Source organism: Zalophus californianus, chromosome 12, assembly GCF_009762305.2.
Source record: "Zalophus californianus isolate mZalCal1 chromosome 12, mZalCal1.pri.v2, whole genome shotgun sequence".
Taxonomy (NCBI): Eukaryota; Metazoa; Chordata; class Mammalia; order Carnivora; family Otariidae; genus Zalophus; species Zalophus californianus.
The window spans coordinates 85,150,384-85,175,812 of NC_045606.1; the positions used below are offsets into that span (position 1 = coordinate 85,150,384).

Sequence of the window (25,429 nt, forward strand, 5' to 3'; positions counted from 1 at the left end):
AAAATCTGAACAATATGACAAATAGAAAATCAGTAAAATCCCTTAATAGTACTTACGCTTCATTTTAGGCTTATTATTATTTGTGCTTGCGTGGGTATTATTTGATATAAATTGGATCATTCCATACATGCTTGTTAATTGTATATAAATATGTAAATAATGGTTTTTTATAACAATAGAATCATACATGCTTCTTTGTATCTTATACTGCAGAAATGTCTCCAAGTTAGCTGACATAGACCTGAATTACTTTTTAATAACAGTATAATGTTTCATGGTTTATATGTTCTGTAATTTATTTAATCTTTTCTCTAGTACTTTAAAAAATGCTACATTAAACAGACTCATATGTACTAGTCTCTCTGTGTATGTCCTTATGTACTGATGATTTTATTTTTATGGGATAGATTCTGAAATGAGAGTGCTAATAAGCAAAAGAATATGTACATGAAAAGTTTGTGGGTTTTTTTAAAAGATGTATTTATTTATTTTTAGAGAGAGAGAGCGCGAGCGTGGGGGGGAGGGGCAAAGGGAGAGGGAGAGTGAGATCCCAAACGGACTCCACACCGAGCGTGGAGCGCATGTAGGGTTCAGTCTCATGATCCCAAAACCAAGACCCGAGCCAAAACCAAGAGTCGGACACCCAACCAACTGAGCCACCCAGGTGCCCCTATACATTGAAAGTTTTAATAGATGCTGTACATTGATTTTCCATGTCCACCTTTTCTACCTGATTTCCTGATAGTAGGGATCTAATTTAATCAATTTGATGGGTGAAAAATCTTATTCTGTTAATTTTTTTCCTTGCAGACAATATACAGGGATCTAGAGAAATTTTTGTTGCTGTTTACTGGCCATCTTAATGATTTCAGTAACATACATTCTGCTTATTTTTCATTGTGTTTGTCTTATTCTCAGTGTGAAACAATATTTTGCATATTTTAGATATAAATGCCTTATTAATCATGAGTTGCAAACATTTTTTTCTATTTTGTGTTTCTGTTTTTTCATTAAGGTGTTTTTCATAGTACAGAATTTAAGTTTTTTATAATCAAATAGCTATCTTTTCTTTTACAGCTTCTCTGTTTCTTGGTAAAAAGATCTTTCCAACACTTTTGGTTGTCTATATTGGCCCCTAAATACTTTTCCCAAGATTTTTGCATATGTATATATGTTTAAATTGTTAATTGGGATTAATTTTGTATTAGACAAAAGTTAGCTTATTTTCTCCTAACAGATAATTCAGTTGTATAAGCATCATTTAACTAATAACTATATTTCCCACTGAAATAAAATATCCACTTAATCAAATATTAAATTCTGGTCTACACTGGGCTCAATTTCTGGGTTTTTGTTTCTCTGAGCTAGGTCTGTACCTATACCATTCCTTACTGTTTTTAATTATAGGGACTTGAAATGTTTATAAAAGCTAATAACATGATCTTCTCTCACTATTCTTTTTTTTATAAATTTTCTTAGTTCTTTTTGTGCATTTATTCTTCTATACAAACTGTTGTGTATTGTGTACTCTTTGGGTAAAGCTTTCTGTAACTCAGATAGTGGGTAGATCCGCAGTCTTCTTTCTATGTTGTTAGTTCTGTGTGAGTTACCAGAAGACACCTCTAAGTATCTGGATATCCTCAGCTAAGAGGGTAAGTACAATCTCAGCTTCAGTCCTAAAGGGAACCAGGTCTACCAGGTTAGCTCTTTCTAAAGCTCTTTGTGGGCCAGGGAGACTAGCAGATTGTTCCAGAAATGCTCATGCAGTTGATGCCTTTTTTGGGGGAGAGAACTGCCCATGGATCTCTTGGTTTTCAACTATGGCCAAGCTTTTGTCGTGGTTTTAAGAGTTCTGAGTCTGGTGTCTGTCAGCTGCTGAGCTCAGGAGAGGTATCTAGTAGTTGACCTAGTGTTGGGACTGGAGATTATTAGGATTATTTTCAAGCATCCATCTATCCAAATCCCCTCAGGCTAACCTCACTGTATTTCTGGTTTGTATTTTAGTTCTCCTTTGGTTATTTAAAAAAGATTTTTTTAAGTAATCTCTACACCCAACGTGGGGCTCAGACAACCCCAAGATCAAGTTGCATGCTCCATGGAATGAGCCAGCCAGGCGCCCCATTTCTCATTTATTTTTATTTTAACTTAGTATAAGCTTTAAGTTATAGGTAATAAGTATGAGTAATATATCTTATGCTTTGATGGATCTACTTTATTTTTTTTAAGATTTTATTTATTTATTTGACAGAGAGAGACACAGAGAGAAAGGGAACACAAGCAGGGGGAGTGGGAGAGGGAGAAGCAGGCTTCCCACAGAGCAGGGAGCCTGATGCAGGGCTTGATCCCAGGACCCTGGGATCATCACCTGAGTCGAAAGCAGATGCTTAACGACTAAGCCACCTAGGCGCCCCTGATGGATCTACTTTAATTGTTTTCTTTGTAGTGCTGCCTATTTATTTGTTCATACCATTATCAAATATTTATTAAGCATTTTGTGTGTAGCATCATTTAGCCTTGGAGTTAGGCATATGAGGATGAATACCACCCAGCCCCTATTTTCTCAGAAACATTTTACGTAGTCTTTCACTTCTTTCCTTAAAATATTTTCACTTGGCATACACACTTCCTGGGTTTCTCTTTTCTTCATTTTTGTCCCTTTTAGTCTCCTTTGCTCAAACTTTCTCATCTAGACCCCCAAAATGATGGACCCCCAGAGCTTAATAAGACCCTTGCCTTCTCTAGCTCCATTTCATTCCTTAGGTCATCCCATTCAGTGTCAGGCTTTAAATATTTTAGCTATGATGTACTGATGTCCCTAAAGACACATGTATTTTTCAGTCTTGGCATTTCCCCTGAATTTTAGCTTCAAATATCCAACTGCTGAATCTCCAAAAGGCTGTTTTAATAGGCATTTGAAAATTCACAAGACCACAGCATATTGCAACTGTTTGCCCCCTTGACTTTGCATTTAGTGGTCCATCTGCTCACTTTTCACATTATGACTGGTTAGCTCCTTCATGTCATTCATTAACATGAATGATTTTTGTGGTCCCACTTTATCAGATTTTCTTTCATGCTTTATAACATTCATGTCAAAGTGATTTTTTAAAAATCCTAGTTTTTTTAGCTTAGGTTTGAACTATAGTATTTTTTCATGTAGGATTGTCTTCATTTTGTGTTTTGTAGTTCATTCTTAAAACACTGTTTTGGGGCACCTGGGTGGCTCCATAGGTTGAGCGTCCAACTCTTTGGCTTACGTCATGATCTCAGGGTTGCAAAATTGAGCCCTGTGTCGGGTTCTGTTGCTCAGCACAGAGTCTGCTTGAGATTTTCTCTCCTTCTCCCTCTGCCCCTTCCCCTGGTTATGCTCAATCAGTCAATCAATAAAATCTTTAAGAAAGATGATTATGAAAGTAATATGTGTTAATTTTAGAAAGCTAGAAAAGTACAAAAAAGGAAAAAAGTCCGTGTAATCTCATCATTGAAAGCGGCACTGACAATTTAGTATATGTTTTGTCTTTCTCTCCATGCGTATTATTACTTACAACACTTGATTCATCATGTATCTACTATTAACTACTTTTTCTCTTCAGTTACTGTGTAGTGAACATTTTCCAATGACATTAAAGTTAGCTTGTAGAACATGAGTACATGGTATTCTGTAACACAAGTATGTAATAATTTGTCTAATTCCTGATTGTGATACAATTAGGTTGCTTACAATTTGCTATTATAAACTGTGCTGTGATGAATGTGGATGATTTACATCCCCTGGATTATTTTTTAGGTTAAGTTCCAAGAAGTGGAAATAATTCTTAGGCTGTATAGTATAGTAATTAAGAACATTGGCTTTGGAGTCAGATTGCCTCAGGTTAAAATCCTGACTTCTTCGGTGTATGTGTATTTAGGCAAATTAATGTATCTCTCTCATTTCTTAATCTGTACATTGAAGATAACAATAGTTTAGCACTTCTTAGGTGTATGTATATTTAGGCAAACTAATTTATCTCTCTCATTTCTTAATCTGTGCTCCAGGCTTATCTTCTGAATTACCTGCTCCAATTCTAGAACCAGCCATTACCCCGAGAATCCCTGTTTTCTTTTATTGGGGAATGCTAGGTAGAAACCAAGACCTGGGTGCTGAGTGTGCTCACTGCTACTGGGCTGTCACTACTTCTAGTCCCTCTTGGTGAACAGAGCTAGCAAATAATATTTGTGTGTTGTTTGTGCATGCATGCACATACATATCTATAATTATTTTTATATCTATTTGTGTCCATATTAAACTAAACATGAGTTCAAGTGATGTCCAGTACCACAGGGTTCATTCTAACCTTCCTCCCTTTGCTTTTCTATAACTTTCCACTCCAAAGTGAGAAGCTTGATTCCACCATCTACCATCTATTTACTTAATTGTTCAACCCCAGTATTCATGTAAACTGATTCAGAATTAACCCATATCTCTTTATGCTTTGGGAGAGAGAGAAGCAGGCTTCTCCCTTTATCAAATACAGTGAAAAACAACTTTATCAAATACAGTACAGTTTTTATGTGTGGTTCCATTTTTCTCTAGCCTTATGGTTTCCAGCAAAAGCACCATCTTCAAAGTTACTTATATCACTTCCTTTTTTCACCCACAGTTCTGTTTTTGACCTTGTGCTTTAAAGACTTCTTTATTTAGGGGCCCCTGGGTGGCACAGTTTATTAAGCATCTGACTCTTAGGTCATGATCTCTCAGTATCATGAGATTGAGCCCTGTGTCAGGCTCCATGCTCAGTGTGGAGTTTGCTAAAGTTTCTCTCTCTCTCTCCCTCTGTCCCTCCTCTCACACTCTTTCTTTCTCTCAAATAAATAAATAAATCTTAAAAAAAAAAAGATTTCTTAATCTGAAAGATTGGTTGTATGCATATACATATGCATACATGATGTTGCATATAATATATATAGCACACATATATGTAATATGTAACAATATAATTGTATGCAATATAATAACATACCTAATATGTGTAAATTGTATTTTATTTATTTTTGGGTATTTTCTTTTCTTTTTTTATCTTAAATTTCTAAACATATCTGTTCACTTTGTCACTCAGGTATGAAGTAGAAGTATTTTTCTTGCTTTTCTCCATTGTTTGAAATGCTACCTTTTATCATATTTTTTTAAATCTTACATATACTAGAACTTTTCTGTTTATTCTGTTTTATTGTCTCTTTTTGTTCAAGTTACAGACATTATATAACCTTATGATAATTTTAGTATCTGATAGATTATTCCTCTTTTTGCATATTCATATTCACTTATTTTAATTATTTGTATAATTTTCTTTATTTCAGGAACATTTTAGTGGATAAACCAAATGACCAGTCTTCAAGGTGGTCTTCAGAGAGCAACTATCCTCCCCAGGTAAGATTGTAGGTCCTGATAGTATTTAGAAGTCAGAATTTAAATAGGCATTTAATTGACCTCAGTTATCTGGACTCCATTAATAACTTATTCAGTCTTTGAAATTGTGAGATAGACTTTTATTTCCTTTTTTTTGTTTGTTTAAATGTTGGAAGAATTTTTATTTCATAGGCAAATGCAGTGTGGAGTTTGATGAAGCATAGACTTTTTACTTCTGTCTACTGGAGCATTTATTTATTTACTTTTAAAGATTTTATTTATTTTGCGGGGGGCACATGAGCAGAGGGAGAGGGAGAAAGAGAATCTAAAGCAGATTCCGCGCTGAGCATGGGAGCCCAACACAGGGCTCAATCTCACAACCCTGAGATCATGACCTGAGATGATTCAAGAATTGGGTGCTTAACCAACTGAACCACCCAGGTGCCCCTGTCTACTGGAGCATTTAAAATCTAATATGTATTTTTTCCACATTACTAATGATGCAAGATTAAGTTTCTTGATACCTTTTGAGGAAAATGTTAATGAAAGGACTGGTTATGGTGCCGTTACTGTTTTGAGCAGTAACTGATCTGAGGGCTGATCTGAGCAGAGGTTGTGACTTCTACTGTACTTAAACTCCAGTCATTCGGTAAATGTTTAAGGAAATGTTAGTAAGTTGAACTTTGACTCAGTGACTCAATGACTGCCTTTTAGGGAAAATAAACTTAATATAGTTTGTTATTTTACTAAAGTGGTATATTTAGATGCTGTCAAGACCATGAACTAAATTCTTTCCTTGACAAGTGGTGTCTGAGGTCATTTGAATTTAAAAATAGTCATTCTTTCAGTTATATACTTTAAGCATTAAAACTTACTATGTCCATATCCTTGAGGAAATACATGCTCTGATAGGTAAAGTAGTTGGATAAGTAAAACTTACTTTTTTATTCTAATGTAATTTTTGGAAACCTAATCTTTATACTTATTTTTTCTTTTATATATATACAAGTGTGTGTGTGTGTGTATATATATATAAATATATGCATACCTTTGAGATCACCTGGTGTATAAATGTTCTATTGCAGGGGCACCTGGGTGGCTCAGTCAGTTAAGCGTCTGATCTTGGTTTTGGTCTTAGGGTCTTAAGATCAAGCCCCGAATGGGGCTGTGTGCTCAGCAGGGAGTCTGCCTCTCTCTCTCTCTCTCTCTCTCTCTCTCTCTCTCTCTCTCTCCCTCTCTCCCCCCCCTCCCTCTGCCCCTCCCGCAGCTCATGTGCATGTGTGCACATGCTTGCTCTCTCTCAATAAATAAATAAAATCTTTTTAAAAATAAGTGTTCCATTGCAAAATATACATCCAAAGAATATATATTCATACTTTTTATATATGTATAAGGAATAATAAAATATCTATTTATTCATTAACTGTCTTTAGAAATATAAAACGTCCACGACCTTCTGAAGCTTCTTGTGCACCCCATCTTCTATTTGTCCTCTAACTTCACCCCAGTAACTATAATTTCATGCTTTGTTAAGCATCTTCTTACCATATTATATATGTATGTTTATACATGTGCTATGATTTAAGTTTTATCTGGCTTTGACTTTATATAAATCTAAATTAAATCACTCATTATAAATCTTGATCTGCTTTTCTTTTGCTTTACATTATGGTATTTATTAATGCTACTGAGTATAATTATAGTTTCTTAATTTTCACTACTGTATAGTGTTCCAGTGTATAAGTATGCAGATAAGATAATGTACTTAACCATTTTGCAGTTGATAGGCTTTTCAGTTTTTTATAGTTTTTTGCTATTATGACTAGGCTGCTATGACCAGTTTTGTATGTTGTCTTCTGGTACACATGTACAAGATTTTCTTTAGGATATATGCCTTGGAGCTCAGTTGTTGAATCATAGGGTATGTGTATGTTCAGCTAATGCAAAACTGTTTTACAAAATGGCTGTATAATTTACTCTCACTGACAGCATATGAAAGTTACTGTGCATTACATTCTCCCCTTCACTTCTCTGGCTGAGTTTTAGGTTTTGCCAGTCTGTTAGATCTTTCATTATAATTCACTATGCCTTTTTTTTTTTAAATTGTTTTTTTTTTTAATTTATTAGAGAGAGAGCACAAGTAGGCAGAGCAGCAGGCAGAGGCATTGGGAGAAGCAGGCTCCCTACTGAGCAGGGAGCCCGATGCGGGGCTCGATCCCAGGACCCCGGGATCAATGACCTGAGCTGAAGGCAGCCGCTTAACTGACTGAGCCACCCAGGCGCCCCAACTCACTATGCTTTTAATTTGCATTTGCCTGTTTATATTCAAGCCTTTTTGCATATGTTGGTGGACTTATATTGTGTCTGTTGTTGGTGCATGCCCCCCACCTACTACACCCGGAGGTTGAATACATTGTGTGTGTGTGTTTTTTTTTAAGATTTTTTTTTTTTTGACAGAGAGAGACACAGTGAGAGAGGGAACACAAGCAGGGGGAGTGGGAGAGGGAGAAGCAGGCTTCCCGCTGAGCAGGGAGCCCGATGTGAGCTCAGTCCCAGGACCCTGAGATCATGACCTGAGCTGAAGGCAGACACTTAAAAACTGAGCCACCCAGGCGCCCCGAATACATTGTGTTTTTAATCATGTTTTTCTTATTCACTTTTTCATTTTACTTAAATTGAGCCCTCAAATTTGGTATGTGTTTGTTTTTACTCAGTTGTTTTTGTTTTACCAATGAATTATATATAATTTTTTTATTATTACTGAAACTGTGGTAACCTCTTTACTGTGAAATTTTCTTTATTTGTTGTGGAACAGTATTTTGAAGGCAGTATATAATTATGGGAATTGTCTGTATTTCTCCATATTTGTTTTTAGTGATTCTAAGTTCCACTCCCCCCGCCCCATGACCATATGGTAATTGTAAGAATTTGGTGCATATACTAGCTACTTTACCGCCCTAAAACTGTGACAAGTATTTCTATTTCTAATGTGTTTCAGTTTTATAGATAGTTGATTCTGTTATTCACAACAGTTATGTCTTATAAAGTTGCCATGAACACTGCAGTAGTGAATACTGAGCCATTGCTCCTAGGGGAAATACAGGGTTAGATTCCTCTGTGTCTTTGGTCATAACATTGTTGTCTACTGATCAGTACATAACCTTACTTTATGTGTGTTTCTGTTTATAGGCACTGTATTTTATATATATTTTGTTTATTCATTAATATTGAACCTACAGCCATAGCACTATAACTCATGCCTGAATGAAGCTTGAAATAAGAGTCCAGAGAGTGGATCACAATATGAGTGAGTCTTGCCACGGGAAACCCAGAGAGTTTTCACAGTCTTTCTCAGGATCTGCCTGATGGCATGTGGCAGACTCTTGAGGAAACTAAGGTTTTGACTCAGATTTAGCCAGAGAAAAATGAACATGTTCTAAGAGACTTTCCCACATATGTCTTTGTGTAGGTCCTGTGAACTCAGAAATGCTTCACGTAGAGGTGGCACCCCCGGACTCACGTTTCACTAGCTCTAGGTGCTCCCTTTACTGCAGGAGTGCAGCGGCCTCTCCATTAGAACTTTTCAAGGCAGGTGGGCACTGAAGGAGGGATTGAAATTCCCCTGGGGCCCAGGGAACTTCTTTGAAATTCTTTTGTCAAGGGGGCATCACTGCCTCAGCCTGACACATATTTCCTCTGTAAGGCACATCACAGCCTTCTTGTGGTTAAAAACATTAGACATCACTTCAGCACTCTGCTTGGGGATCATTTCAGACAGCAAGATCACCAACAGAAAGCACAAAAGTATTAAAGATGTGGCACTACATAGACGGTGAAAAGGACATTTGTTTATAGTATAATAGAGTTAAACCAAGAAGGCAGAGTGTCCCTTGGTCAACTCAGATTTTTTGCCACTCTGCACATGTGCACATGTCTGGGAATGACTATAGAAGTGCTGCAAGTATTGATTTTGGTGCTGAAAATAAATTTTAGTGAGTAGGCGAATTCACAAATAAGGAATGCACAAATAATGAGAAGTGACTGTACGGTAAGTAATAATTCATTTATCGTGTCTTGAACAGATCTGAGAATCAGAAAAAAAAAGAGGATACTGAAAAACTGAAATCATTGTGATAAAATTTTAGGTCTTGGGGTTTTTTCCTAGAATCTGCTATGGTTATAATGTTCCTCTATTTGGTTATTTCCTCAGGTTTCAGCACCTGGAAGTAACTTTGTGTGTACGGATCAGAGCTATAAAAGATAGGCATATTAATGGCCATCTGACATAGGGTCATGAGGGAAAAGATAGAAAAATCTAAGTAACAAATAGAAAAACAAAAGTGTAACATTTAGGAGGTATTTATTGGGAAAATGGATTAATACTCTATATTTAGTGTATATATTTCAGTAGATATTGCATACCTTCCTTAATGTTACTTACTGGAATAAATAAAGTAATAATGGTTTTCATTCTTGTCCTCATTTCTCTACCCATTGAAATTTTGCCCAAAAGGACTCGATTAAACTTTTTACCTTTTATTCTAAAATTTTGTCATTAGGCTAATCATCATGCAATTCTATTGGATATGATTCTGATTGGAACTTTTATTCTAATTCTGATGAAGTTGATTGTAAATCTTAAAGCCTTGTGTGGTATGTGATTTTAACATTGTCCTCATTATGATAGGTCCCTTTGTATCATTTTGCTTTTGCTATATAACAGATCACAAATTTAGTTGCAAGCCACTTACTAGCTTACAGTTGCACAGGGTTAAGTCCAGCATGATGGTGTGGGGTTCTTTGCTCAGGGTATCACAAGGCTGAAATCCAGGTATTGGATATATTGTTTTATATTCTCTCTTATGTTTTATATGTCTTCTGTCTCTATCACATATTGTTGTAAGTAATCTGCCATTGACTCTATGGAAACTAGGGTCAGAGAGAGTTCACCTTTCTAGAATTGTGTTTCTTCGTACATAAAAATAAGGTTTTAGGGTTATCATGTACTCTTAAGTGTTTTATTTCTGGATTTCTAAATTTTGTATTATCTGGAAGTCTTTTTCTGAAGGTGGTGGGTAAATGGAAGTATTACTCTATTACTAGTTAACATCAAATCTCTTTTTTTTTTAATAGAAATACTTGTTTTGTATCTATATAGAATCATGGGACTCTTTTCATTCTACTTTGTGTTGTGTTTAGTTGTTAGTGTCTGTTTTCCTCATTAGATTGTAAGATCCTTGAAAAAGTAGCATTCTGTTTTACTAATTTCTGTATTTCCCTTTCAGTGGTGTCATGGCAAAGCTGGGAATTTTGTGTTTGCTGTGATTAAAAAAACAAAACAAAACCACAAGTATGTAGAAAATCAATGTGGTTAGGAATTAGATTCCAATCTAATTCAAATATTTGAGTCTTTGTGAAGTGTCCAACAGGCAGGCACACATACCACATTAGTAAGTAATTATATTTATCTAGGAATGAAGTACAAATATTTTTCTTTTAATTTATGTCTATTGTTTTTTCAAATGGCTACTAAGTTGTCAGTACATAAATCCTTATTAGTTGTTTGGAACTAACTACTTAATAAATGGAACTGTTAATATTTATTTTGCCCTTGGATGCTGTATTATCTCTTGCTGTGTAATTAACTACCCCAAACTTAGTTAAAAACAGGTGTTTATTATTTCACATTGTTACTGAGGGTCAGGGATCTAAGAGTGGCTTAGCTGGGTGGTTCTAGCTCAGGGTCTCTTTGAGGTTGCAGTCAAGGAGTCAGCCAGACTGCAGTTATCTCAAGGCTTGCCTGGGGTTGGAGGAGTCACTTTGTTGGTTCTCCAGCTTGTAGATTGTGTATCATGGGATTTCTCAGCCTCCGTAATTATGTGAGCCCATTTCCATAATAAATCTCTTATATATCTTTCTATATATCCTATTTCTCTTCTGTTTCTCTGGAGAATCCTAATATACCCAATTGTCTTCAACTTTCATGGTTCCCCAACTTTACTTTCCTGCTGCTGCTGTTGTGTCTGCTCTATGAGTGCACTTAGCCCCATACTGAAAGCTTTGGAGCGAGGACCTACTTCACAGCTTTTTGGCTCCCCTTCTTTCTGTGAGCATGCCCTTCCCACCAGAGTTTGCCTCTGTGCACTCAGGTATTCTGTAACTTCATATATTTCCTTTTCATATCACATCAAGGTTTTATAGTTTTTTTCTTTTTCAACCAATAGATTGTTTAAAATGTCTAGCTTATAGAGACACTTCAAAGAATAATAACACTCATTGCTGCAGGGATTTGGTGGTAATAAGGGAGCCTATACATTCCGAAATCTGAAATCGAAAATCTGAATTATTACAGTCTTTTTGAATAATATCTGGCAAGGGCCATTGAGAGGGAGAGTACATTTGTCCTACTCTATCCTTCCCAGGACTCTGCCTCTTAGAAATAAAAGGGTAAGTATGTTAGGTGTATACACGTTTTGAATACAGCAATTCTTGAGTAATGTAATTGTGGGGAGAAAAAGAATACCCATCTATAGGGGAATGCTAGAATACATTTTTCAAGGGATAGTGTTAACCATTAAATAAAATGAACTGGCTTTATACCAATTAACATGGAGGGATTTCCACCATAAAGTGAGAAAAGCATGATGCAGAGAAGCATAATAAGGTCCTACTCTTGCTTACCTGAATAACGACTCTCTTTCACCAGTACGTATGGATGTATGTATGTGTGTTTGTGGTTGTGTATGTATATTTGTATGTGATGCAGTGAGCCCAGATAAAGATATGAAAGGATACACGTCTGAGTGTTAGCATTGGTGAGAAGAAGAGATGAGGGAGGAAAAAGAAAAAACAAAACAATTACTTAAAAAGTTATGCCCGTTAAAAACAGCATATATAATATTCCACTTACGTAAAGAATGTGTCTGTGTGAGTGTGTGCATAGAGTGTTAAACTGAATTATTACCAAAATGGTGGTGGTGGTTATATCAGGATGGTGGGTTTTTAACTTCTTTTAAATTTCATTCTTATCCTTCTAAAATCTGTTTTTAAGTTTAAATTAAAGCCATTTTCATTGTGGTAGACCACACATATTTTGAGACCTAATGAGAAAACATAGCTTTTAATTTGGAATCATCTGTGCTGGTAGGAAGTAAATATAGCATGCATGAAAACCCCATAAATACTTTAAAATTGTAATTGCACCCTGTTCCCTCATCAGAACGTTTTATCAGAGTTACTGATACTGCCATGCAAAATGTGTTTTTCAAGGTGACTGGCAAATATACTAGCGTTGGTTAAAATTATGTTTAGTAACACGTCTTGATAATTGCTTTAAGAAAGATTAGATCATAACTCTTCTGCTAAAATTATAAGCTCCTTCCGAGGTAGTTTAAGTAAAAGTATGATTTTACGTAATATCCTTTGCTTTCTGGGGCCAGAGAAGGCAGTTAAAATTGTTTAACAAACAACAAGCATTCTTCTTTTTGTATAATTTAATCAGGTCAGAGAAACTTCAGTGATTATTTAATACAGTTGGTGTGTGTGGTGAGTGGGTGTGTGCTTTTGTTTTTGTAGTATATTCAGGTTATTCTTTGATGAATCATAACAAGAATATTATGGGAATAAGTGCAAAGTTAGGAAGGAAATATAAGAAAATACATGCATTTCAGTATAATTTCTAGTATACAACTAGGATACCAGTAAATTTATTAAGTGTCTTAATGGTATTTTGTCCAAATTTGTAAAAGGAGCATTGTTTATATTGTATAATACATTTTTAATTAATATAATTTACATGGACCTTAAGTGTACAGTATTCATTTTGAAAAATGAACACATAAATATAATTCACACCTCTATCAAGATATAAAATGTTTCTATCCCCTCAGAAGGATCCTTTCTGTCTCTTACCAGTGAATCTCTCTCCCCCCCACCCTCCACCCAGAGGCAATCACTATTTAGACTCTTTGGCATAGGTTAGTTATTGCCAATTCTAAAATGTAATACAAACTGAGACCTAGAGTTTATATATGTGCAAATATATACTCTTACACATGGCTTTTTATGCTCAGAATGTTTTTCATGTTTATCCATGTTGCTTGCATCAGTATTACATTCTTTTCATTATAGAATACTATTCTGTTCTATGGATATACCATAATCTGTTTTGTTTTTTTTTTTAAGATTTATTTTTTAGAGAGAGTGAGAGTGGGGGAAGGGGCAGAGGGAGAGAGAATATGCAAGCAGACTCCTGCTGAACATGGAGTCTAACATGGGGCTTGATCTCACGAACCACGAGATCATGACCTAAGCTGAAACCAAGAGTCAGATGTTCAACCAGCTGAGCCACCCAGGCAACCTATACCATAATTTGTTTACCCATCCTTCTGTTTATGAACATTTCCATTGTTTCAGTTTTTGGTGATTATAAATAAAGCTTGTGTATGCATTCTTTTCGAAGATTTTACAACTAATAATGTATTTTTTATTCTTTTGGGTATATATCTAGAGGTAGAATTACTGCATTGTAAGGTAGGGATATATTACTTTCTATGAAATTATCAGACTCCCAGTTGCTTCACAGCCTCACCAACATTTGGCAATGACACACATTTTAATCTTAGTGATTATTGTTGGTGTGAAGTGGTTTTAATTTATAATTCTTTGATGACTAATGATTTAAGAAGTTTTTTCCATTTGCTTATTGGCTATTCACTTATCTTTTTTGTGAATACTCCTTTTAAAAAATGGAGCTGTTTACTTTTTTTATGACTGAGTTGTAGGAATTGCTTATGTTTTCTGGATATAAATTCTTAGTTATGTATTACAAATATTTTCTCTAAGTCTGTGGCTTGCTTATTCATTTTTTTAAAGATTTATTTTAGAGAGAGCATGTGCATGAAAGCGCAAGTAAGGGGAGGGGTAGAGGGAGAGAGAATATTCAAGCAGACTTCTGCTGAGCATGGAGCCCAACAACTGGGGCTTGATCTCAGGACACATGATATCATGATCTGAGCCAAAACCAAGAGTTGGACGCTTAACCGACTGAGCCACCCAGGCGCCCCTTATTCATTTTCTTAATACTAACTTTTATAACTTTTAAAATAGCTATTAAGGTATAATTGACATACAATAAACTTTACTTTTTAGTGTACAAGTTGAAAAATTTTCATCCATATACTCTCAAAAATACCACCACACTTAAAATATTAGACATATCTACTACCCCAGAAGTTTCTCATATCTCCTTTTAATTTGTCTCACCTACCTCCATCCCCATCTGTAGGCAACCACCGATCTGTGTTCTTTCACTATTGATTGATTTACATTTTCTAGGATTTTATGTAAATGGAGAAATATATATTTCTTTTGTCTGATTTCACTCAAAGATATCTTGAAATACATCTGTATTGTTTGTGTCAATAATTCATCCATTTTTGTTGCCTAGCTGAATTCTCTTGTATCTTACATATCACTTTATTTATCCAATTACCTGTTGATGGACATTAGATTGTTTCTAGTTTTTGGCTATTACAAATAAAGATACAATGAAAAGTAATGTTACAAGTGTTTGTGGTTCTAATTTGCATTGTAAAAATGATTAGTGATGTTGACCATCTTCTCATATGCCTGTTTTGCCTTCCCTAAATGTTCGTTGGTGAAGTGGCTATTCAAAGGTTTGTCCATTTTAATTTGGTTGTTTTCTTATTATTGAATCTTGAGGGTTTTTTTGAAGTTTTGTATGTAAGTTCTTTATCAGATATTTGATTTGCAAATATTTTCTCATCTTCTGTATTACTCCCCACTGGCTCCAACTTTCCTTCTCTCCTAATATTGGGGGGAATCTTTATTAAGTATAATGCTGGCTATGGATATTTTATAGATGTCCTCTATCAGTTGAGAAAGTTGCCCTTTTTTGTATAGTTTTCTGAAGGTTTCTAATCCTGAATGGGTATTGATTTTGTTCTTGTTGCTCCACACCTTAAAACTCTTTTGTGTTTCTCTACTCCACCTGGAATAGAGTCGAGATTTCATAATATGGGCAGATGTTGCAGCTCTTTTCCAGCAAGATGGGCGGTCTGTTCCCCTAACTTATAAATCCTGACTGGCCTTGTGACTTGCTTTGACTACCAGGAAATTCTGTGAAAATGTTATTGCAACTTCTGAGCAAAACCTCAAGAGGTTTTGTAGCTCTGCTCTCTCTTAGAACTCTGAGAGCACAGTGCTCTGAAGAAAGCCCACCTGACCTCCTTGAGCCTCCTTGAGAGGCTCAATCATCCCAGCAAAGTTCAGCTTCCTCACTTCCACCCCAACTAAGTCCACTTCTTCAACCAGTCTACCAGATGATATAGCAACATGATTGAGTCCAGGAGCTACCACTGGAAGAACTGTCCATTGAACTCACAGAATCTTAAAACCTCATAAATCACTGTTGTTTTCAGACACTGAGGTGATTTATTACACAGCCTAAGACATACATAGATATGGATCTGGACTTTTCTAGTCTTATTTCCATGCCACCTGTTTCTTTGCTAGTCCTTTCGATTAGAGTAAGTGATATTCCCAACTACCCTGTTACTTGAGTTAGAAGCTAAATCATCATCCTTGATACCTTCCTCCCCTTCCTACATTCAACTATCACTAAATTCCATTTGTTCTGTCTCCAAAATATGTCAGAGCTGTCTAATCCTCTTCATCTCCATACCATTCTAGTCCAAGTCTTCATCTCATCTCTTGCTTGAATTACTGTAACAACATATAACTGGTCTGTCAATTCCTCTGATTTATTCTCCACAAAGCACACTGTGTGTGTATGTTTAATGTTAATCAGATCTTGGCTTTCCATTGTGTTTGATAGATCCCATTGTGTTTATAATTCAGACTCCTTATGATAGCATAGAATGCCCTGGTGACTGCCTACATCTCAACACATACCATTTGACCTTGCTGTTTCTGTGTAGTAGGGTGAGTAGTGACCCCCCTGAAAAGATATATGGAATCCCAAAATGTGACCTTAAGGTCTTAGGAGATGTAATTATGTTAAAGATCTCAAGGTGAGATCATCCTGGATTAGTTTAGGCCCTAAATCCAATGAGGAGTATCTTTGTTCAACACAGAAAGATACCAGGAAGAAGGCCATGTGAACATGGAGGCAGACTGGAGTTACACTGCCACAAGCCAAGAACACCAGGAGCTACTAGATACTGGAAAAGGAAAAGAAGGATCCTCTCCTAGAGCTTTCAGAGGGAAATGGTCCTGCCAGCACCTTGATTTCAGGCTTCTGGGCTCCAGAACTGTGAGAGAATAAGTTTCTGTTGTTTTAAACCACCAAGTTTGTGCTAATTTGTTATGGCAGTTTGAGGAAACTAATAATACACTCTGTTTCATCCTTTAAGTACCCTTGAAGCACTTTCATTGCTAAACCCATCTAAAGCTCTAAAATGAGTCCTCCTACTACTAGCTCCTCTGTCCCATTTTCTTCCTTTATATCACCCTCCCTATTCCTTATAAATTGTAATTGTATGATTAAAAAGGATTTTTAAAATCACCTTTCTCACATTGAAAAAATATCTCAAGACAAATTGTGAACAAGTTTTGAACAGTAAAATTTTCTTTTTTCATTGCTTGCTTAATTCTGTGGCTGAATTACAAACCATTGTGATAGTTCTTTGATTTTCTGTGTGGGCCACCCCCTCTTGGAAAAGAGATTGTGATGCATTGTGTTTTATTTTAAAATTAATACATTGATACTTACATATTTAAAATTCAAAGGTTGATATATAGTATCAAGGAGGAAGACCTTCCTCTGCCCAGTGTTCCTGCTAGCTGGACTTAGAATCAAATTGCCATGGGACAGATTAACAGGAGAAAATCAAATTTAATAGGTGTACATATGGGGAGTCCAATGCAGACATGAAATTCCAAAGACAGTGAGGCAACACGAAGCTTACATGAGTGAAGGCAAGGGGTAGGTTCTAAGGATACAAAAGGGAGAAAGTTCATTAGTAACAAGGTGAAAGGAGATGTTTGGAAAAACAAGGTTTTGGAGTTCTGCAGTTAAGTTCCTTAGGTGAAGGGGAGCCTCTGTTAATAGCTCTTTTCCTGGTACAGGCTCTTTTTCCCAGCTTAGCAGTTGAGGGGGAGTCAGAGAGCTTTTCTTGCATCTGCTGGGTTTTGATTACTTTTAACTCAAAATAATCTTTATATCAAAGTGGCCCATCTTGGGACAGCCTGCCTTTGACCCCCTATGATAAGTTCTAAAATAGTTTTTCTAAAATTTTTTTTTAAATACATTGTTTTGTTTTTTAAGATTTTATTTATTTATTTGACGGAGAGAGAGAGAGCTAGTGAGAGCAGGAACACAAGCAGGGGGAGTGGGAGAGGGAGAAGCAGGCTTCCGGCCAAGCAGGGAGCCTGATGCGGGACTCAATCCCAGGACCCTGGGATCATGACCTGAGCCTAAGGCAGACGCTTAACGACTGAGCCGCCATTTTAGGCGCCCCTAAAATGTTGGTTCTTAATGAACTTTATTTTTTTTTTTAGCTTTTATTGCTATATCTACAGCAGTTGTTTCTCCAAATTAAAAATAATGAAAACCTATTGAATTATGGGACAACACTGTTTAGTATAGCACTACTCAGCATTTATGCTCAAGAGTTGGAAAAATGAAAATTATAAAATTTATGAATAAAGTAAAAATGTGATTAAACATTGAAATTTTTAAAATATTTTATTGCATGAATGTATCAGACTAACTTAACTGGTTTCCCAAAACATTTAGTTTGTTTCAGTTTTTTTTTTTTTTTCAAGAAGGCTCCATCCCCAGCTCGGGGCTTGTAACTCCTGACCCTGAGATAACAGTCACATGCTTACCAACCAGGTGCCCTGAACATTAAAATTTTTTCCTGAGTTGTGTTTCTATCAGACCATTGTGTTTTGCTTCAGATTAGAAAGTTTACATTTTACTTGTGTAACTTTTTTTTTTTTTTTTTTAACCAGAGAGAATGCACATGAGCAGGGCAGGGAGAGGCAGAGGGAGAGGAAGAGGGAAAGGGAGAGAGAGAATCTTAAGCAGGCTCCACACTCAGTGGGGACCCCGCTGCAGGGCTCCATCTCACAACCCCCAAGATCATGACCTGAACCAAAATCAAGAGTCGGACGCTCAACTGACTGAGCCACCCAGGTGCCCCCTTATGTAAATTTTTAATAACAAAAAAATTCTATTTGGTTATGAATAAAATTATATATATATGCAAGAAATACTTCCTGTATTTAGGAGTATTGTATATAGGGTGATGCATGGTGTACAACAGATTGTATAAAAACCCATTTTTATTAGTTACAACACTGTACCTAACCAGTTGTCAGAGGAGGCTGACTTCTAAACTGAGACTTTAAAGGATAACTAGAGAAAGGAAGGAGAAGGGAGTATGAGTTAATGAGAAAGACAGAGATGTGAATACTCCCTTACTTACCTGTGTAGTCTGTTCTCTAACATACAGTTGTATTCCTAAGAAACTTCAAATTCCCAAAAATCATGTTACCATACCTATTACTTTGATATGGATAAAAAGGATCAATGACTAAAAAATAGCAATCTTAATTTTTCTATGACAATTTTGATAATAAATTTCTTTTAAGATTTTATTTACGTGAGAGAGAGAGAGTATGAGAGGGGGCAGTGTCAGAGGGAGAAGCAGACTCCCTACTGAGCAGGGAGCCCGATGTGGGACTTGATCCTGGGACTTGAGGATCATGACCTGAGCCGAAGGCAGTCGCCTAACCAACTGAGCCACCCAGGCGCCCGATAATAAATTTTAATCACTACTTAAGATGTAAACAGTATATAAACCTAAACAGTTGTTATGGTGTAGTGATTAAAGCCTTGGCTCTGGGGTCAGTGAGTCAGTAGAGATGCTTTTAACTTCAAATAACAGAAGGTCCTCTGACAGTGGGTTAAACAAATCGGGTCTCTCCCGCCCCCTGCCTCCTCCCCAAGAAAACTAGAGTTAGGCAGCTTCTGGTGAAAGCTGAGTGGCTTATAGTTGGCTATCTCTGAGGTTCTCTTGATTTTTTTCTTCATTTTTTTCTACACAGTGGTAGCATTTTGTTTTGGAGAGCAGAACTTATCTCTGCATACATCTCAGCATTTGTCCTTTGGCTGGAAGGTGGCTAGGAAGAACTGGGTTGAAAATGGTGGTTGGGTCGGCCAACCAACAATATTAGCCGTCAGACTGACTGACATTTAATGTCACGTCTGCCACTGATTAGCATTGTAACGGTGGTCAAGTTAATTAGCCTTTGTAAGCCAAAACTTCTTCATCTGTATGATGAGGATAAAGAGGATAATTATTATTAAAATACTACTCCTATTTCTTACTCCTACTAAAATGAGAGAATGAATGTAAAAATCCAAGCAATGTACCAGACAAGGGAGTTAGGGCTCACAAAATATTCACTCTGATTTTATCATCATCATCATCATCATCAAAATCATCATCATCATTCATGTCAACATCAGCTTCATTCTTTTATTGAGGTAAAAGTCACATAACATAAAATTGACCATTTTAAAATGTGCAAGTCAGTGACATTTGATACATTCACGGTGTTGTGCAACTATCGATCTAGTTCCAGAATATTTTTAATCACTCCATAAGGACCTGTGGTACCCATTAAGTAGTCTCTCCTTTTCCCCTTAACACAGCTTCTGGTAATTACTGATCTGCTTTCTATCTCTATGGATTTACCTGTTCTGGATATTTTGTATAAATGGAATCATTCAGTACATAACCTGTTATGTCTGATTTCTTTCACTTAGCATGTTTTTTTTTAAGATTTTATTTATTTATTTGAGAGAGAGAGAGCACATGAGATGGGGGAGGGTCAGAGGGAGAAGCAGACTCCCTGCTGAGCAGGGAGCCCGATGTGGGACTCGATCCAGGGACTCCAGGATCATGACCTGAGCCGAAGGCAGTCACTTAACCAACTGAGCCACCCAGGCGCCCATGTTTTTGAGGTTCGTCCATCTCATAGCATGTATCAGTACTCTGTTCCTTTTTATGGCTGAATAGTATTCCATTTTATAGAATTACTTCATTTTGTTCTTCCATTTATTAGTTGATAGACATTTGGGTGGTTTCTACCTTTTGGCCATTGTGAGTAGCGCTGCTCTGAACATTTGTTTACAAGTGTTTGTTTGAATACCTTTTTTTACTTCTTGTGAGTATATATGTAGGAGTAGAACTTTTGGGTCATGTAGTAATTCTGTGTTTAACTTTTTGAGGAACTGCCAAGCTATGTTCTACATCATCTGTACATTTTCATTCCCACTAGCAGTGTCTGAGAGAGTTCTAGTTTCTGTACATCCTTGTCAAGACTTATTTTCTCTTTGTTTGTTTTTCATTATACCCATCCTGGTGTGGATGTGAAGTTATATTTCATTGTGATTTTTATTTGCATTTCCCTGATGCTTAGTGATACATCTTTTCATGTGCCTGTTTCCCATTTGCTTATCTTCCTTGGAGAGAGGACTATTGAGGTTCTTTGCCGTTTTTAAATTAGCTTGTCTTTTTTGTTGTTGAGTTGTAAGAATTTTTAATATTTTCTGGTTACTAATCCCTTATTAGGTTTATTATTTGCAAATATTTTCTCCCATTAATTTTCTCTGCGTGTTATGAAGTAGGGCCAACCATCAATTTTATTTTTATCCTACTTTTGTCACCTGTATTACCCATTATTTTTTTTTTAAGATTTTTTATTTATTTATTTGACAGAGAGAGACACATAGAGCAGGAACACAAGCAGGGGGAGTGGGAGAGGGAGAAGCAGGTCTCCTGCTGAGCAGGGAGCCTGATGTGGGACTCGATCCCAGGACCCTGGGATCATGACCTGAGCCGAAGGCAGACGCTTAATGACTGAGCCACCCAGGCGCCCTGTATTACCCATTATTAACATGAAGCCACTGCAACAAAACATCTGAATCATTTCTCTGAATAGCTTTTTCTCTGTATACTCAACCAGTAGTAATTTCCTTCTTGATTTTTATAATTGAAATAATCTACATAATGTAAAATATGTTCCCTAATTAACTGACACCATTTTATCCAGTGTGTAACAAGAAATCTTGAGCTGCATTAGACATATCTATAGTAGGTCCAGGTTTTTTAATTTAGGAAATTGGCAGGGCTGGTTAGTAAATCTCTAAGTTTGTTTTTAAGTTTAAAATTTCATCACTGATTTTGAACATTGAATTTGCTATCAGAATGTAGTTGATGAGAATATGTGATTGCTGCTTTTGCAGTCTAATCTTGTTTTATTTGGTAATTCATAGTCTGTTTATGTCTTTTATGGAATGGCATACCTTCATTAAAAGTTAACTTACTAGTCCTTTTCTCCCCTTTCATCTACAGTTCAGGATGATGTAGTTTGGGAAAAAGTGGTGGTGGTATGGCAGCCTGTACAGGGCTGTGTCATACTGTTCTTTAGCATTAAAAACACAGCGTACCAGCATAGGATGGATAGGACGGATCTTAGGCATTCTTCAGCTAACTGTCCAAAGTTTTAACTTAAAGTTGTTTAACTATTTTTTCTAAACAAAGGATATAATTTGGCTTTTTCTTTTTTTAGTACTTGATTCTGAAACTTGAAAGGCCTGCTATAGTCCAGAACATCACATTTGGAAAATATGAGAAAACTCATGTCTGCAATTTGAAGAAATTTAAAGTCTTCGGTGGAATGAATGAAGAAAATATGACAGAGCTATTGTCCAGGTGAGTTATGATTATGGGGAAGAAAGAGTTGTCTTCTAAACAAGCTGCAGTCTTAGTTTTATCTCTCTGTGGCCAAATCTGCATGGTTTGATCCTTCTTTCAAGGGAGAAAAGAATATTTCTACTGTTGTATTTCTAGTGCCTTATTTTAATATTGTGGCTTGAGTTAGCCTTTTTTTTAACCACCAGCCACAACTTAATATTGTTACTAAAGAAGAAAATAAAACTTGGATTTTTTTTTTCCCTACTTATTTTTCGATCTTATTTTTGAACTGTAAATGACCACAGAAATATTTTCAGCTTCAGAAAAAACTTTGCTTTGAAATTTTGGGATTTGGGGAGGTCTGGGTGGCTCAATCAGTTAAGCATCCGCCTTCGGCCCAGGTCATGATCCCAGGGTCCTGGGATCGAGTTCCACATCGGGCTCCTTGCCCAGCGGGGAGCCTGCTTCTCCCCCTCCCACTCCCCCTGCTTGTGCTCTGTCTCTCTCTCTCTGACAATTAAATAAATAAAATCTTAAAAAATATATGTACAGACTCTATCTAAAACATTGATTGTTTGCCTTAATCCAGAAACAGTATTTTGGGAATTTAGTATAAATTGGAGACTAAAAAGAGAAAGAGTATGTGACTGTATCTACCACAGTACCTGCCACTTGGAAGGAGCTTAGTAAATTTGAGTTTTAAAGACATAGACCATGAGGAATGAAAGTGTTAATTTGCCCCCTAGATAATGAAAAATCAGACAGCCAGTAGAAGGGACAAATCAAGAATGTTTTAGAATATATTTGTGATATAATATGTGCCATTAGCACAGTATTTGATATAAGTAAATATTACATCTATACTGCATTTAAGTCATGAAAGTATTTTAGGACATAAGGCAACCTGAAGGTAAGTGATTTTCCCATAAATACTTGTGTTTCAATCCTGTTTATGTAGAAAGGTGATAAGTGTTTATTTTTATGTAGGATGAAGTGGGTGCTATTAAACCAATGGAATAAGAGTGTCTTTGAAAATTTATTGAGCTCTAAAAGGAACATTATTAACATCTTAATCAGAATTTTTAAGAACTTAATTGTTTCACAGACTAATATTTGACTCTAAGTTGTCAGATATGAACGTGAATTATTTTTAATTTTTTTCTTACTGTGTACATATTTTATGTTATGTTCAGTTATATGCTAAGGACACTAGGTCCTATCACACATTTCCATGCACTGTAGCCACATCTTTTAATTAACACTGATCATTTTTCATTAGGCCTCATATAATTAAGAGAACACAGTTATGATGCAGTTGATATGAATATATGTTTTGACCTATATTCTCATGTTTGACTACTTTTTTTTAAAGCTTATTTATTTATTTATTTGTCAGAGAGAGCACAAGCAGGGGGAATGGCAGGTAGAGGGAGAAGAAGGCTCCCCACTAAGCAAGGAGCCCGATAAGGGACTCGATCCCAGGACCCTGGGATCATGACCTGAGCCGAAGGCAGACCCTTAACCAACTGAGCCTCCTAGGCGTCCCTTCGACTACTTCTTTGCATTTTCATGTATTTTGTTTAACCTTAAGATCTGAGTATGATTTATGTTTCAGTGTGTTTACTAAATTATAAAGTCAGATTTGATAACCTATTTTTTTTTCACAGTGGCTTAAAGAATGATTATAACAAAGAAACATTCACCTTGAAGCATAAAATTGATGAACAGATGTTCCCTTGTCGATTCATTAAAATAGGTAAGGTTTTTAGCATTCTGAAATAGAAATAAATTCCTTATACCATCAGTTAACAAACTACAGCCTCTGGGCCTAATCCTTCAGAACTCCTGTTTCTTTTCTTTTCTTTTTCTTTTTTTTTTTAGAACTCCTGTTTCTTAAAATAAGATTTTATGGGAACACTGCCACACTGGTTATTCACTGGTTGTAATGTCTGTCTCGCATTTGCTCTACAAAGTAGTTGCAAGAGACAAGATGTTTACTGTTTGGCCCTTTGCAGCAAAAGTTTTCTTTTCCCTGCTTTATAAATCTATAACTAACAGTTATTTCAAGTGGAACATTTTCTAAATATTTTTTCATTTGAAGGTTTTTTGGAAGGTTTAATGAGATAAGTGACTTAGTTCAGCTTTGATTGTTTTATGGAAGGTTTATCAAGTTATTGTAAAGCTATAATATTCTAAAACTAAATACTGATGAATTCCTTAAGGCAGTATATTAAGGTTACTTTCTGTTTTTTTTTAACTCTTCCCCCATTCTGTTTTATGTCTTTTTTTTTTTTGGTGAAATGTTCGTCAAACCCGTTAAACTAATTTTGTGTCCTATGGTGCAAGTAATGTTTGAAAAATACTACCTAAGGCATGTATTTATTTAGCAAGTGTTTAGCTTAAGACAGTATTTGTAATGCCTTCTCAACATCGGTATTTTTAGTTATTTTGCTTTTCTTTAGGATTTATTTCTTTTTTTAAGGTAGAGAAGTTGAGGACTTGATCTTTCAATTTGCAGTCTGCATCTATGTTGCATAACTGAAAATACTGTGTTAAAATTAAAGTGAATCAGATCCTTCAAAGAATATTAATAAAAGCCAGAATCCCATGTTTTGATTTGGGAGAAAAATTCCTCTTTTGGAACAAGCAGTGTACTTCATAGTCATTTTTTGCCAATCTATCAGGAAGTGGCCAGTTCATTTCATTGAATCAAATAGTTCTATTGGGCAAAAAGAATATCTAAGGTCTTAATAAAGATTACTATAGAGGAAAAACTACTTTTACAATAGGGCTATCCTGTGTATTACTTTCTTTTATGACTATAGTTTCTGTTGTTATATTAAATAATTGTAAATAAAAACCTGTTTCCTGTTTTTCTGTGAGAATTTATGAATAAGCAAATTTTTTGACTAAGTTTAACTCTTGTTTTTTTTTTTTTTGTACTGAGTACTTCTCTCCTCAGTATGCAGACCACCCAGTTTCTATAGACCCTAGCATAGTTTTAATAGTTCTACGTTTGCATCTTTCAAATACACAAGCAGTGAAATATCTTATGTTTTCCTATAATAAATTTAGGTTATGTTAAATTTTAAAGTACTTATTCAACTTCTGTTTTGCTTCATCATGCAAAATGAAATTTCTTTCTCTTTTTATATTCAGAATCTTTTATTTGTGCTTTTTTGCACAGTACCTACAGTCATTGGTTTACTTTGAAGGAAACTACCTACTGCTACTGCTTCTATAGTTCTCAGTCTTCTAGTATTATTCGTTAGAAGTATGAATAAATGTC

General features: G+C 35.8%; 1 protein-coding gene across 4 annotated transcripts in view; it reads left to right on the forward strand.

Annotated features, from left to right (window-relative positions):
* The window catches only part of MKLN1 (muskelin 1), a 321,865-nt gene that overhangs the window by 190,137 nt on the left and 106,299 nt on the right, over nt 1-25,429 (forward strand). For 3 of the 4 annotated variants that reach the window (XM_027574044.2, XM_027574045.2, XM_027574042.2), the window contains 3 exons: nt 5,338-5,407; nt 22,016-22,158; nt 23,808-23,896. In XM_027574044.2, coding sequence (XP_027429845.1) covers nt 5,338-5,407; nt 22,016-22,158; nt 23,808-23,896 — 302 coding nt within the window. Of the gene's footprint in view, nt 1-5,337; nt 5,408-16,503; nt 16,683-22,015; nt 22,159-23,807; nt 23,897-25,429 lie in introns of those variants that run through there. The other variant, XM_027574043.2, reaches the window with a different exon arrangement.